The sequence below is a fragment of the Cataglyphis hispanica genome, chromosome 13 (genome assembly GCF_021464435.1).
Source record: "Cataglyphis hispanica isolate Lineage 1 chromosome 13, ULB_Chis1_1.0, whole genome shotgun sequence".
In the NCBI taxonomy this organism is placed as follows: Eukaryota; Metazoa; Arthropoda; class Insecta; order Hymenoptera; family Formicidae; genus Cataglyphis; species Cataglyphis hispanica.
Window position 1 is genome coordinate 4,944,913 of NC_065966.1, and position 16,431 is coordinate 4,961,343.

General features: G+C 34.2%; 2 protein-coding genes across 5 annotated transcripts in view; both read left to right on the top strand.

Moving 5' to 3' along the window:
- Window positions 1–9,523, top strand: part of LOC126854250 (thyrotroph embryonic factor) — a 32,088-nt gene extending 22,565 nt beyond the window's left edge. The window contains exons 2-6 of one of the 4 annotated variants that reach the window (XM_050600799.1): window positions 2,982–3,127; window positions 4,387–4,624; window positions 5,279–5,427; window positions 5,597–5,734; window positions 5,977–9,523. In XM_050600799.1, coding sequence (XP_050456756.1) covers window positions 2,982–3,127; window positions 4,387–4,624; window positions 5,279–5,427; window positions 5,597–5,734; window positions 5,977–6,063 — 758 coding nt within the window. In that variant the 3' untranslated portion in view covers window positions 6,064–9,523. The remainder of the gene's footprint in view (window positions 1–2,981; window positions 3,128–4,386; window positions 4,625–5,278; window positions 5,428–5,596; window positions 5,735–5,976) is intronic. The other 3 variants (XM_050600801.1, XM_050600800.1, XM_050600802.1) reach the window with 3 other exon arrangements.
- Window positions 9,524–10,822: 1,299 nt separating this feature from the next.
- Window positions 10,823–14,624, top strand: LOC126854238 (juvenile hormone epoxide hydrolase 1-like). The gene is made up of 8 exons (XM_050600769.1): window positions 10,823–10,922; window positions 11,092–11,200; window positions 11,850–12,042; window positions 12,680–12,921; window positions 13,096–13,211; window positions 13,308–13,507; window positions 13,820–14,054; window positions 14,200–14,624. Exons 1-8 carry the CDS (start codon window positions 10,864–10,866, stop codon window positions 14,465–14,467), a joined length of 1,422 nt encoding a protein of 473 aa, XP_050456726.1. The 5' UTR covers window positions 10,823–10,863; the 3' UTR covers window positions 14,468–14,624.
- Window positions 14,625–16,431: the final 1,807 nt, after the last annotated feature.

Here is a 16,431-nt window from a genome sequence, read left to right on the forward strand (position 1 = left end):
AATATGGGGATATATGTTAAAATTATGTTTTTCTTAATTTATAACATAATAATTAATTTCTTTACCTCTCATACGATTAAAACCACCAAGAATTATAAATAATGTATTTATTTATAATATTCTTTTTCTTTATCTGTAAACATTGATATTGAGCAAGGAAATAACTAGTACGCAAATTATTATTAAATCTTATATAAATAAATGCAATTTCTCTTCCTCTTTCTTTCTCTCTCCGAAACAGCTATAATTGAGATATAATATTAATTAGAAAAATTTTTAAATCCAATCAAGTCTAGAATTAAAATAAAATGAAGTAAACGAAGGAAGAAATTAAATTTTTTTTCACGATGATAGAATGTGTGTGATTAAGTAAGTCTCATTGAATATGTATTAAGTTAAATATAATTTGCAAATGGGCACGAGCGTTACAAAAATAAATCACTTACGAAAAATAAATAAAGCATATACAGTTTTTTAAAAATAGTGATTCTAGGGTATACATACACGCCGAGTCGTGCAGCATAGAAATTGCATGTTTCCGTTACCGCGTGTATAGTAATAATAGTTGCTTATTGTCAAGGGCCGACATTATAAACAAACGAGAGACAAATGGAGACGCGAGCATCAGATAGAAAAAAAGAAAGAGAGAGAGAGAGAGAGAGAGAGGGTAATGGTACAGAAATGCAGTTCTCGAGGAATGAATGGATAAAATCAGGAAGATATCCCCCCGATCCCCCGCCCTCGATTACATCGTGCGCCCGACGCGCCATCGAACGAGACACGTTGCCCTCCCCCTCCCCCTTCTCCCCTCCTCCCACATTCTCTCATGTTGCTGCCCGCAACACGAGATTAATTCCGCGGAGCTAGTCGGTCGGCCGACGAGTCAGCCTTGAACCAAATTACGAACTGCCGTTGTTTAGTTGTTTAGCCAGCGTACACGCTGCACAGAAATCTCGGCCGGAGGCATCTAGAGCGGCAGCAGGCGTGATCCGATCGCGATCTCGCTCCCCTTGTTCTCCTAATCGGCACCGATTATTTTCGATAATCGACCGAATATCACGAGAATGCGTTAAAATCGACGAGATATCTCGATAAACTACGGCTTGTCAATCTCTCTCTTGTTAATTCTTTAAAAGAAAAGTTTCATCTCGCGTATCCTAATCCGTTGCGAATGTTGCGCAAGTGTACATTTGCACACTTGTCGCGACAGGACGCGCGGTATTGTGAGTGTAGCCTTGAATTTACAGTCACGACTGCAACAATAGTTGAATAGAGCGCATTGGCATGCCAGAAACCGCAAACCTCGGCGAAGCGTACGCGCGAGAGTGGACGGCAAAGCCGATTGGTTCCGTGAACCAAAGCGAAAAGGTAGCGAGGTGGCGAAAATTAGCATGTCGTCGAATAGAGTTGCTTCGCAATCCGGTACGAGGATATTTTAGCGATGTATAGCTTAAAAAAGAAAAGAAAAAAGATATATAGTTTTGAAAAGTTTTTTCGAACCGGACCTATCCGACGAGATCGTTTGACAGTTCGGACCTAAAGTCTATAAATTTCATTGCTTTTCATTTATCACTGCCTAGATATTTGCTATCTGATACCATCACTATTATTATTATAGAGATCGTTGTCATATATAATTATTATCAACTCGTCGTCATCATCATTATGATTATCGTCATCATAACGTCATCTTTGTTATTTCCATTCGATGTCGTAGTAATTAACACACATCATAACGTGACAAAGCATGTTCTCATAGCCTTGACAGCCGACCTGAACACTTCCCAGACCCGACGACTCTCAAAGTAGAAGCATGAATCTAAACGATCGAAGGATTTTCTGTCAAGTCTTATTTATACAAAGTCAATCGAGAAATATATAAAAAGTACGTTTACGCGGTGCATTTCATTTTTCGATGCATCTGTTAATAATTGAATGTAGCTAATAATTTATAATGATAAAAAAAAAAAAAAAAAAACGGAAACACATATAGAGAGAAAAACGAAAAAAGATAGGATGGAAGATGATGGTTCTGGTTAGTTATTTTTGGATGAGCATCTTCAAGGTTGCCGACTATCTTTACTCTTCTTCCTCGTTTTTTCGACAACAGAATTTGATGTAAGAAATGTGATAGAAATATTGATATAAGGACAATGTCGATTAAATAATATTAAACGTCATATGGAAATCGGATAAATACATTCGTAAAATATAATACAATAAAATTATATTTGTAAAAATTATTAAATTTTCTAAATTATTAGATTCTCAATAATATTAGATTCTTTTAAATAAATATATACATATGTATATACAAAAACAAATATATGTATGTATTCTTATGCATAATTTTCGATAATATTTAGCATAAATTAAAAAAAAAAATAAAATAAAATAAAATCAAAGAACTCTTCTTTGCAAAGGAATATTAATGACATAGAAAACCACAAAATGTGTAAAATTACAAATTGTCATTATACATTGTAGAACAAGTGCCCAATTTCGTGTAGAAAATATATTATACCGTATACCGGAAGAGTTTTGGGAAAGAATGCATTGTAAAGCAAGAGAGTAGTGTATAGTATATAGTGTATAGATTGTCAATAGCATTCTTAGTATGCCGCGTGTCAGTACGTATCGTTAAAAAAGATTCTTTAACGGTACAAATAGATTTTACACAATGCCGATCTTATTCGTAAAAATAGAAAGTTAATTTAAAAGTTGTAAAATTCTTCCATTCTATTAAAAAAAAAAAAAAAACGTCAAATTTGCGCAGCAAAAAGAAAAATGAGATTTTATTAATTATGCATATAATAAAAATCTATTTGACAATCTTTCAAGTTTTGATATTTTTTATGTTGCACACGTTCTTCATTAATATTGTCCGAATTTATTATTTACGATGAGATATTATTAGATGTCTATAAATATATAAATAAAATTATGGATATCGTTAGAATAGAATTAAATTAAATTTTCAGGGAAACAGGGTAAAGATGGACCAGAGGAAAAGAAGGATGCAGATGGCGAACTTTGGGGCAACGTGGAAGCGCAGGCCGCCTTCCTCGGGCCTACTCTATGGGACAAAAGTTTGCCCTACGATGCCGACCTGAAGGTATTAAATCATGTATGTACAAATGTGCGATACGGTAAGCCTTCAATTTGGCTGAATCTAATCCCAAAATTCCGAAAATTCAAAACAAAACTGATTGTTATCTCTTGATTTGATCCATTAACTATTCATTAATAATATCCATGTTTTCTTCAAATTTATGTTCACCGTATAATAGGATAAGCGGTATTTTTTTATTTTGTATTCGTTAAAAAAATTATTTCAAATTACGTGCGCGTAAGATTTGCTCTCAACGATCGGAAATGTACTTTGTCAAGCTCATGTATCCCGGAAATTACTGTATGTGTATATACGCTACGTAATAGAATGTAGAAACCAATGTAGCGGATCATTGCATCGCCCCGTTGTAACACTTACTCCGTTATAATTCGCTTTCCTGGATCGAGAAACTGGGAAGCCGAATATTAAGCCGCTATGCAATCGTGACGATAGCGGCCGCTTTCTCCGTTATGCTTCGGCGAAGTCGAGAAGAGAAGTTTCGGCTATTCTTTACTATTTTCCCCGTTATTATTTTTAGCAAAATTATCTAAATAATTTGTCAAAAAATTATGATTTTCTTCATAACTCTCAAATAATAAATTTATTTATCTATCCCACAAAGAATAATATTTTTTATAATCTCAATTAGATATAACATTACATAAACAATTCATCGTCTTAATTTATGTGGCTTTGACTTATATGAAAATATGTGTGTATTTCATAATTCAACGATTAAATCATTTGACTATAAAATATGAATAACGCAATTTTTGAAAAAGCATGCAATTCTTTATAAACCTTTCGCCAACTTTCACCGCTTGCATTCCTTTCGTCGCGACATGCCGCTGAAATTTCGATAAAGAAACACAGCAAAATCACGAACGTACAGAAATAAAATGAGATGGAATGCGATGATATTTTTCGCAAAAAAGTATTGCAAGTTTTTTCATCACGCTCACAAGTTTTTCATGTGTTCTTTTAAAAAGTAATAACGAGTGTAGACAATTTTCCCATTAATATTAATTTTACGATAGATTTTTACAAGCCTATCTTTAAAGTACCTATATTCTGAGCAAAGTATTATCCGATTGTGCATTTTAATAGACAAAATTATCAATTCTTAAAGTTAATATAAAAGACCAACCTCACGTTGGATTCATTGCTGATTTAAAATCTATTCACAAATTTGTCTAGGAATGTAAGATGTAGGCCCTGCCTTAAAATTCCGAGAAACCATTTCGAAAATAACAATCTCGAATCCTTGTTAATAGTACGTCGATCTCGACGAGTTTCTTTCCGAAAACGGCATCCCCGTCGATGGCGTGGCTGGTGGTGGACAGGGTGCCATGCAGGGTAGCCAGCTACATAAAATCAACAATATCGAGGCCGCCGGACATCAGGGACCAGCGGGCCTGCATTTGGAACCAGTCACTAAACGCGAAAGATCACCATCGCCCAGCGAATGCTGCTCGCCAGACACCCTGAATCCACCCTCCCCCGCGGATTCCAGTGAGTAAAAAATTTTCTCGCTCTCTCACTTTTATCTCTCGTCGTAGCCGTCGCTCGCGATATCGAGATCCTGAGAAGTGTTTCACGCGATTTCATATGTATGTATATAAATATATATAATGAAGGAAGAAAATTTTTTTTAATCTCTACAATAATTTTTTTAATATCTACAAGCATGTATGCATTAATGTAATATTTCTTTGTTACGTATTATTATTTTTGTTATGTATTAATTTTTTTACTATGCAAGCATGTATGCATTAGTGTAATATTTTTCGTTACGTATTATTAATTTATTTGCTGTATATTCTGTGCAGAAAATTTGAGAAGAGTGAATACACTTGACAATATAATGTAAAATTAAGAAAAGTAAGATAAATTTGCAGGAACAATAAGTGAAGGATGCGATAGAACGTACAATTTTATCGAAAGTAACGAAGCTACATATATGTATAAATAGAATGATACAAGAGAGGTATAACAAAACGGCACTGTGTTGTAAACGTAATTCTTAAAAAGAAAGAGAGAAAAAAAAAGGAAAGAAATATGCGCTATCTCAGAATCTGTATCGCGATAACGTCGTGCTTGTCGAGTACATGCAAGCAAACATAGACTAACGTCGATATTGTCGATTGTTCCTCTTCCGCGCGCTAGATTCCGAGGACTCGTCACGAATACAATATGGCTTGTCTCTTGTAGCGCTCTCGATGGCCTCATCGGGGCGAGACTTCGATCCACGTACCCGGGCCTTCTCCGACGAGGAGCTCAAACCCCAACCTATGATCAAGAAATCGCGAAAACAGGTGAGCTTTTATCCGCGCTATTTATTTCGTTGCTCGTATCATCGAAATGTCAAATTTATTGAATATCGCGATAAATTAGAATTCGCAACGCTTCTCGCGACATAATTGGATACGAACGTTCTAACGTTCTTATGTTCTATTTCTCTCTCGCTTCCGTTTGCGGCCGCAGTTCGTTCCGGATGACTTGAAGGATGACAAATACTGGGCGCGTCGTAGGAAGAATAACATGGCAGCGAAACGATCGCGAGACGCGCGTCGCATGAAGGAGAACCAGATAGCACTCAGGGCCGGCTTCCTCGAGAAAGAGGTGAGTTTTCTCACGGAAATTCGAAACCGATACAGTATTTCTCTTGACTACGCTCTTTACATTGAAGTGGAAAAAAAAAAAAAATAAAATTACATCACCAAATAATAAACTGCTCTTATCAATGTTATCCACAGTTCTTTTTTCTTCCGCGAGTATCTGTGAAGGATTAAAATGCATCGTTCTCGTGCACGTTATACGAAAAAAAGATTTAATCGAATCTTCATTTCTCGCTTCATTTGCAGAACATGGGTCTGCGACAGGAGTTGGACCGGTTAAAAAACGAGAACATGTTGCTGCGCGACAAACTGAGCAAGTACACGGACGTCTAACATCCCGTCCTCTATCATGCATAGCCCGAGCGATATACGAAGAAGAAGAGAGACACATAAAGAGAGAGAGAGAGAGAGAGAGAGAGAAACAGGGAAGAAAGGGAGAAAGAAGAATACGAGGGTGCATAACGCCAGCTGCAGCCCCTTTACTCGCAGCACATAACAGTCTTCGCGTCTTTGCGGAGAAGCCAAGAGGATGCAAAGCACATTGACGAACATTACCAACTCTCGGATCCGACTGCCGCCGTCCTACAGAGCCGACAACTTGCGGAGAAATATCTTCGAAGACCTCTATTCTCTATCTTTCTCTCTCTCTTTCTCTTTTTTTACTATCGCGAATAAAATTTTTATCGAGTCCTCGCTCCTTGTCCCGCTCTAGAGAAAAAAAAACTCCTTCTCTTGTAAATAGTTATATGTATAGTTAGATTATACACACATATACACATACATATACATACAAACACACATACATACATTTGCGTGCGCGCGTTATATATGAATATATATATATATATATATATATATATATATATATATATAAAAAGAAAAGATTATATATATATACACACACACACATACATACACGAGAATCTGAGAAAGGAGATCATAATGTCATACGTACATAAATTCGCGCATGCAGCGCTCGACGAGATACGCCGATTTCGTGACATCTCAGTCTTCTAAATTTACACCGTGCCGTAATTTGGAGGGAATTAGATTGTAGCGAGAATCAGCTGTCCATAAGGCACAAGATTCGACCTCTAATTCGGCGAAGAAAGGGCGAATCTCGTCGACGTTGAGCACTGCCACAAATAAAGGAGCTACATCGTTGTTCGATTAAATCGACATGGAGCGGGCGAAGAACACGACGCTTTTCTGCGCACGGGTTAATTATCCTGGTTCTTCGAGAATGCGTTAATTACTGTAGCGTATCCCACGTGGTGATGGTACAAGTGATTCTAGTTGTTTTAATCGTAAGATAGATGATATATACGTGTTTTGTTTTTTTCCAACGCTTCTCTTTCCTCTCTTTCTCTCTCTCTCTCTCTCTCTCTCTCTCTCTCATTCAATATCACTATCTATCTATCTATCTATCTCTATTTTAATGTATAGCGAATCAATCCGGCCACGCGAGGAGTGCGCGAAAGGCGTCGCGACGCGACTCCATTCTTTTCTTCTTTCGTAATATTGCCCGTAATATCGGCGGCTCGGGATACGAACAATGAACCGAGAGATATCCCGAGATGTCCTTCTGCCGCGTAGCGAACAAATTTTGTACAGGATGCCCTCTTTTGTAAAATATATTTTAAGATGCATCGAGTCATCCTGACAAGAGCGACGGTTACGCGCTTGTGTCTTTTAGGCGGGATTTATCAACGCGGGGCTGGAGACGAATGGAATGAAACTGTACCGTGTCCGATGATCGAATCGCGTAGCCTCTAACATAGATGAGTGCGTGCATCGTCGATGTTAATCGTAGGCGTCGTAAGTAAAAAGAAAAAAAAAATGTTACACGAGAATACGAACCATCGTGCTTAAACAATACGCTAGTTGCACAGGCTCGCGTGTGCACTGGCCCCTTTTTTCCTTCCCGCCCCTCTTCTCTTTTTAAGTTTTTAGATGTTTATTTTTTCATCACCGTGAGAGCTCGGTGATCGAGAGAGCAAAAGCGAAACCGAGACATGCGCTTTTTCTTTATGAAATAACTATATAACGAGAATCTATATTGTACAGATGAACGCGAGTTCGAGAACAATATCTGAGCTAGTTCTGCTCGTTGCAAAATTTAACGATAATAAAATCGAATCGTATGTACCGCGCATTTCGAACATTTCCAGCAGCGTGGATCCGGGACACCTAAAATAACGTGCGGAATTTGTAATCCAATCGCTAGAATTAATTTGGAAAATTATACAAACGGCGAGATGACACTTTCAGTTTCGTTTGACGTTTGGGCATACCGGCGATACGTAATGGCCTTGTTTTCCTCTCGACCGTACGATGCACAAACGCGAAACGCGAACGTTTTGTACATATATCCTTTTATCGGCCAGGAGGGGTAAAACAGATCGTGTTATGAGATTTCAATTTAAGTTCGCGTTTGATCGACGGCAAACCCGTTTTAGATATTGCAGGACGATTTCGCGCGCAAAAACAGATTTTATATTCTCGTTATCCTCGTATTTTAGAGCGTATTATTGATATTCATTTATCATGCATATTTTTATTATATACATTCGTTATATACGTATAAAATTGTATACGTAATTTTATCGGAGTGTAGAATTTATATTTTGTAGATATATATATGTATATGTAATAGATCATTGTACGTTCATTGCGCGAACGCATTGATCTCATTGTTGATTGATGATTTATCGTCATTAAAATGATTTGCCGAAAGTCGCGCGCGAAATCGTTTGATCACAATTCTCCACGATTGCCTTGCACATTTTGACAGCGAATTACTGCGCATATGACAGATGAATTCGACAAGCGATGAATTATTGAATCGATATTTTGCGTCGGCAGATTTAGCGAATGTCTTCACCGATCTAGGATCGTATTATAATTTCGGTAGCGGCACAAAATTTTACTTTCCAGAAATGTTATATCGTAAATTAGCGTTATCTGATAAAATAATCATTGCATGGCTTTTCATTCCGACGCAATGAGTTGAAGAGAAGAAAATAGTACGATATTCCGGCGTGAAAGCGTAATAGCGAGATTGAAATTTCGCGTTTGATTGCATACGAAATTTCTCACATCATTCTTATAAAGAATATAACGTAGAATGCAGGGAAGTTTTTCATTATTTGCGATATCTACTTGAAGATTAACGCGAGCCAATATCAAGTTCATGCGATATGTGTTCTGCTTTTCACGCACGCTCGTCATCATTAAAGGCAATACAAAATTTTGCAAAAGAAAAAAACAATTTTTTTTCGTACGTACAACGTTTATACATATAACATGGTTTTAAAATATTTAAAATAATTTATTTTATCACGGGTAGGAGACAAGATTTGTAATAAAATCAAAAATCTATTATATCGTTGATGTATAAATGAAACTTATTATTAACTCATTTTCCAATCACGCCGTCCCGGTGCCATTAATGATGCTGAATGTGCGGTATGATGTGGATCTCGGCACAAGTTACTGGCCTATAAAAAGCGCATTAGCATGATTGACATACACTGCAATCCGACGATAGTAATAATAAATAAAATAGTAGAGAGTTATATAGCAAGCGCGACAGACGCGGCCGCCGGCTTTGCTCCAAATAGAATGATAAGAAAATGAGATAGAGGACACTGCCGCGTCTTCGATATAAATAATCGTCCGATCCACTTAAACAAAATATGGAAAAAAAAAACATGAGAAGAATTAGATATGACCACCAACACAACCTATTGTATCACATTTCGAGAAATATATGTATTTGTTATTGTTTTAATTGAATCCTACGGTTGTTCGCCATATCCCATTTTTCCGTATATATATATATATATATATATATATATCTCTTAATTTTTTAATAATATAACATTAAAAACTTTTAATATACCTTATATATGGAGAGAATTTTTTTAATTGGAAAATATTTTGTATATATGTCATGTGCTTTGAGTGTATTGCATATATTACAGAGTGATAATTACATTTTTTATCGATAGCTTTGACGGCAAAAATGTAATCTTTCCATGTCGAGTAAATTTAATTTTTGTTTTTGAAGCTTTATTATCAAATTTCGTTACGTAAACATTCTTTATATCTTTAGCTGTTACCCTGATCGATGTCTGAAAATTTTCAATGTCCATTGAAAATATTTGAACGGTAGGATATACATATATAAAGCAATCTGTTATTTATTATTATTTAGCATGCTTCATCCACTGAGTTCTTTAACTCGCTTTTCAAATACTTTTCATCTCAAATTAAATTTTCGAAAAGATGAACATCCAACTTTAAACATTACACTAAAGAAAATTATTTTTCCCCAAGAGGTAATTCCTTATCATACATTTAAACATTATTATTATTATATTATTTATTTAAATAAATATCACAAAATTATGAAAAAAACGTAAAAGATTTTAATAAATGTTTTTTTTTTTTAATGGAAAAGCTAAAAGATTATACATAGAATAAATACATTTTTTATTTCTCAGAGTACATCTCATTTTTATATTTGTAAGATCATTTTCTATATTTGTAAGCATGAGAAATTGAAATATGTTATTCCAACTTGATTAACATCATATGATACATTAATTATCAAAAAATTAGATATTAATAAAACTTGATCGCACAAAAACAATGTCAAATATTTAAATGAAATATCCAACGCTACAAGAATATAGTAAATTATAATCGAATAAATAATAAAAAGAAGAGAAGAACGAGAAGCATATAAAAGCAAGAATGCAAAAATATATTCATTAAAGTTGTATGTTTTCTTTAAAATAATAATAAGGAACATTGATAAAGAGTTTCCTTGAATTATAAATGATTATTGGAAAAAGTTATATATATAGTTTGATATAACAAAAGATAATAAAGATATATGTGTGTATGCGTAGTTGAGGCCTTGAAATTGCAACTTAATAGCAGTGATACAAAATATCTCAAGATATTATGGCTGCACATACATGCATATACGCGTATATACACACATGCAACATACATAGACAGCCACTTTCCCCTACTACTAAAATGACTACGATGACTGGGCTGTTACTTATAATCAATCGTACGCAGTTATACGTTCCGTGTAAGACAAGACGGACGTGCATTATGTGGAAGACCACGACGGTGATCTTGGTTCTTGCCATAGGCTTAGTACTTTTGTTCCGGTGAGTGCCTAAGCATTGAATAAATTCATCCAAAATATTTTATCAGAGATCTTTACAGAACTTTTTTATTAATAACTTTATAAATTGCATTTCAATATTTTCGTGGAAATTATAAGTATAATGTAATTTATTATCGATCAAAAAGATTTAAAGTATAATTCCGTTACAGTAACAATCCTATAGATTTACCAGATTTACCTGAAACATTTTGGGGACCGGAAAAAAATAAGGTAGCCTCGAAAGAAATACGATCTTTCATTATTAATACACCAAAATCGGTAAGTCATGCAAAATAATAAGTATCTTGTTTTGACAAATGTACTTATTAAGATAAATAATACGTTTTCAAGATTGTATTCTATATCGTATTCATTAATCTATTATGTAAAATATATCATTGCATATGCATAAAAAACGCGTATTTGCTTTGAATAAATATTAATTTTTTACTTGAAACTATTTCCGATGCATATTTGCCAAATTATTTGTTGCTTTGCAGTTATCAACATGCTATCATTATCAATATTTTATAATTATCGTATATCATTAATGACAGTGGCGACCAGTTTTTTTGAATAAAGATACCTTCAATTCAATCAACAAGCTTAGCATAATAAAATATGGCTCCTAAGTTATCACGAATATTTTTAATCATTTAGATAGCAAGACAAAAATAATTCAGCTGAAATCATCACTTTCATATAAATATATCACGAGTCTTTTAAGGCTTGTTGCTTATATTATTAAATAATTTAGAATGTTATAAAAAATATAAATATTTATACAAAAGCTACCATATAAACTCGAATTCTTAGTAAATTGTGGCCTAAAGAAAAAAATATCGCAATTTAAAAAAACGCGAAAAAAAATTTTTTTTAAACAGAAAAAAAAACATGTTCTTGTGTAAAATATAATTTCTTGAATAAGGTAATTGATGATCTAAACGAACGACTCGTAAAAAAAAGAAAACTGGCGGAACCGTTGGAAGATGTTGCGTGGACTTATGGTATCAGCACAACATATCTGGATAATATTCTTGAACATTGGCGTACAAAGTACAATTGGACTGAACGGCAGGCGCTTCTCAACAAATATCCTCAATACATAACCAATATACAAGGTAATAAATTCTTTTGTCATTGTTCAGCATTATATTTTTCGAAACAACGTTCGTGAATATTTTGGATGGAAGATTTGCTCCAGATACAAGTTATCGCGTCGCTCTCGTTATATATTTATTTCTTTCTTCTTTTCTCGGCAATTATTGTTTCTTCCGTTTACTATTAGCGCAAGATGATAAATGTTGACCTATAAATAATCATCCACAATTTAACCGTACAGTTCCGTTAGAATGTTTTTCATTATTCAATTAAGACGAATCGGTAAAAGCTTTTTGATAAAAAGAATTGATGCATGTTTTTTTTTTTTAATTATTATTATGCCAAAATTGACCCTGTCTTTATTGCGAAAATACAAAAATGCAAACGGGTCTGGTGATTAATTAATCATTAATCCATAAAGGAACAATCACGTTAAATGTAGATTTATTTATACCAATAAAAGTTCGATAATTAACTTGAATATTAGTTACTAATCATCTGTTATATTATGTGTTAATTAGCTGTATAATATTATTTCTTTTTTTTTTGTGAAATAAATTGATTTAATTATATATGTATAGAGCTAATTTTTAAAGAACTTAACTCTAAACATGATATAAAAATTATAAAAGTAAATTGAGATTTTTTGACATTTAGGTCTGGACATACATTTTTATCACGTGAAACCACATATTCCATCGGATCGGAAAAACATAAAGGTTCTTCCGTTATTGATTATTCATGGTTGGCCAGGATCCGTGGTGGAATTTCAAAAAATTATTCCCTTATTAACGACACCACGTCCCGACACAGATTTTGTGTTTGAAGTGATTGCACCTTCGCTTCCGGGATATGGATTTTCGCAACCGGCTGTACGACCCGGATTGGGCCCACCACAGGTAAACTCTATTTAAAGAACGCGCAATGGTCTTGCTAACCGTTATAATGTATTTACCATACTATTCAAGACATTGTCATAAAAAGAATAAACTGAATTAATCAACGTTTATAAATATTTATCCTTGTGTGGCGCGATCGTCTATATGCAAACATTAATAATTTATTACTTTCAGATATCTGTTATATTCAAAAATCTCATGTTGCGTCTCGGCTTTAACAAGTTTTACGCACAAGGCGGAGACTGGGGCTCTATTATTACTTCGAATTTAGGAAGTCTGTTCCCGGACAAGTACGTATTATGTATGATGATATTAATAAGTCGACAAGATTTAACGTAATAAAAACGGTATAAAATATAAAAATAACAATCGTTTTTTTTTTTCAGCATTCTTGGTGCTCATATGAACATGTGTTCAAGTCAAAGCAAATCTAATATGCTCCGGTGGTTATTCGGCGCTCTTATTCCTCAATTGGTGGTAGAAAATCAATATTATTCTAGAATGTATCCTTTGAGTGATCACCTGAGTCGATTAATTGAAGAAACGGGATATTTGCACATACAAGCTACCAAACCGGATACTATAGGTACTTGTTTATAAGGAAAAAAATTTTTTTAACGAAAATTTAATTTAGAGAGAGAAGTGTTTGTATTTATAAAGTATTAATTCTTTTATATTAAATGAAATTGACAATTGCATTTTCATTAAAGTAAAATCGCAATGACTATCACTTTTCTTTTCTTCGTTTAGATGTTTAGATGATATATTAATAAATATGATATATTAATATTAATTTAATAAATATGATATATTAATATTATATTATTAAATATTCAAAAAAAATGCAAACAAGTACAACTTGTTGAAGAGTTAAAATAATAAAAAATTATTTTTAAAGGCACTGCCGTGGCAGCCTCGCCAGTAGGACTGGCAGGATATATCTTGGAAAAGTTTAGTACATGGACGAATAACGAATACAAATCTCGTCCTGACGGCGGTCTACTCGAGAAATTCACTTTAGACGAGCTTTTAGACAATGTCATGCTTTATTGGATTACCAATTCCTTGACCACGAGCGTCCGAATTTATGCTGAGCAATTTAGCGCCAGACATAGATCAAGCAACATAGATGAGTGAGTGTGTTTTTCTCTCTTTTTGTTTTCTGCAAACTTGCTTCTCTTTAAAATTGAATTTTTTTCTTTTTGAAAGTTTATTGAAAAAAAAAAGAAAAACAATGATTTTATCTATATCTCCAATAATATACGATCTAATTTTTAGACTGCCAGTTCACGTACCAACAGCATGTGCGGCATTTCCTCATGAACTAGCGTACCAATCGGAGAGTCTCGTTCGTGATAAATTCACCAATTTAATACAATTTAATCATTTACCGCGCGGAGGTCATTTCGCAGCTTTCGAAGAACCGGGGCTCCTAGCGGATGATATCTTCGAATTCGTATCTAAGACTGAAGATATTAGGAAAAAAGCTGATAATAAGGATGTGCCAAACGCAGGAAAGAAAATAAAAGAGCCTACGAAAATTTGAAAACTATAGTATACTATATTAACTAAGGGCATAAGAAAATCTATCATATTAGAAGTTAGGTTTCTTCGTTGCCAGCAGAACCACTATGTGGTGATAACGTTTTTTCTACTTTGAGCGCATGTAAAAATTTTTGAAATAAAATGATTATTTTCCATAATGCTATATTCTCCATTTAAATAACATTTTCTCTAACACACATCGCGATTATTTTTCCATAAACTTTTTATTGGAATTATTAATTACTTTTAATTTTTTATTATTTTTTTGTTTCAATTTTTCCAAATTATTTTCAAATTAACATACGTTTAATGAGAACTATATTTTAATATAAATCAATATTATAACATAGCACAGTTATGTTGATTACTATTATTTTCCGTTTGCTTAATAAACAGCAGTGTCAACGAATATAATGAGTCGTACTGACCATTGATAAAAATAAAGAGAGAGAGAGAGAGAGAGAGAGAAGGATAGGCAACATATATCTGACAGGTTCTTTATCAATATCCATTTTTCACAATAATGCTTTTTCCTGTGATCTGGTCATAAAATTGCTACGATAGAATAATTTTATATGATACATGTATAAATATTTGAAATTCTCGATTTAATCTTTTACCTGTTATTTCATCAGTTATTACAAAAATTATAGAAAAAAAAAGAATTTTTACGGTTATTTGCTTTTGAAGAAAACCAGTTCTTATATAAATACGTAGTTTTTCTTTATATCGTGACTCTTGAAAATTGAGGCTTTCCGATCCATTCGTAGGATGCGACCGGATCTCACCAGGCGGCAAGTAACAAAGGACCCCCTAAGAATGTGTAGAGGCGAAGGGACAGCGATAGACCCTCACCGAACCCTAAATGCGACGTATTGCGTGCAACGAAAACGAACCGTATGCGTGAAATAGTTGTGCGGCATTCACAGAGATTCGAATTGCTCAATCTCAATTTAACTCCCGATGCTACAAACAAATACGTTCCTTTATGCAGATTAAAAGTTATTTCACACATTTGTAAATTTTATGCTAATTTGCAAGAATTGTTACAAATAAATATGAGGAGAATATTTTCGAGTAATATTAAAGTCGAGGTTTAACTACGATTTTTCCATTCTTTCTTTGGAATGTCTACATGAAGATAAAAGCAATTAAAGCGTTGACTAATGTATGTAGGAACTTCTTTTTCGGTGCCAATCAACATTTCACGGAAATTACGATCCGTACTTAAAATACTTTTAGTACATCTTTCATAAATAAAACGTAGTGAGGGAAACATCCATTGCCGGTATATTCGAAAAGAGTAGCAACTGCATAGAACAAAGAGAGAGGGATGAAAGGAGGGGATGTTATTTGTGGAAAGTTTCTGGAGGGTTCTCTGATGATCAGGCACACGGACAACAGAGGCCGAAAGTCGTCAGTTGTTCACGGATTGTCGATGTGTAGACTGCGAGAACTCGTCGTGCATTATAAGCTCATTCCTCCGTTCGTGTGATCCGCTGATTTTATTACGCAACGACGTACGTCGTATATTTGAACGTAGAACGCCGTATAAAAAAGTTAAAGACATCCATATTACCGACATTGTATCAGGTAAATAGAGATTTTCATTCAGAATCATACTCGCAATAATTAACGTATAATGCAGTGAGATGGGGTGTCGATATCATTGACATTGCGCGAAAGATAAATAGAAATCTTTTTTTTTCGATCAGATTAATCTTATATTTTTAGTAGTAGTTGCATTAATGATGTATAATATTATTTTTAGTATATATCACGTGCTTCTTTATTTAGATGAAGAGAGTATCTCATCTCGCGTGTGGCCTGCAAAAGATTCAAGCCGCGTGAGACAATCGGCTTGAAAGACAAGAGTGAAAATTACATCGACCAAGTGACGAGACACAAAGTACAAGACGTCGGCGCGCTTTAATCATTTCGTTCCGGCGATATGACTGGCAAGAG

Bases quoted from the DNA above. Each gene is read 5' to 3' on its own strand.
- LOC126854238 (XM_050600769.1), top strand. From the start codon at position 10,864: ATGTGGAAGACCACGACGGTGATCTTGGTTCTTGCCATAGGCTTAGTA. The intron at 11,201-11,849 runs GTAAGTCATGCA...TTCTTGAATAAG, and splicing joins TTATTAATACACCAAAATCG to GTAATTGATGATCTAAACGA. The intron at 12,043-12,679 runs GTAATAAATTCT...TTTGACATTTAG, and splicing joins ATACATAACCAATATACAAG to GTCTGGACATACATTTTTAT.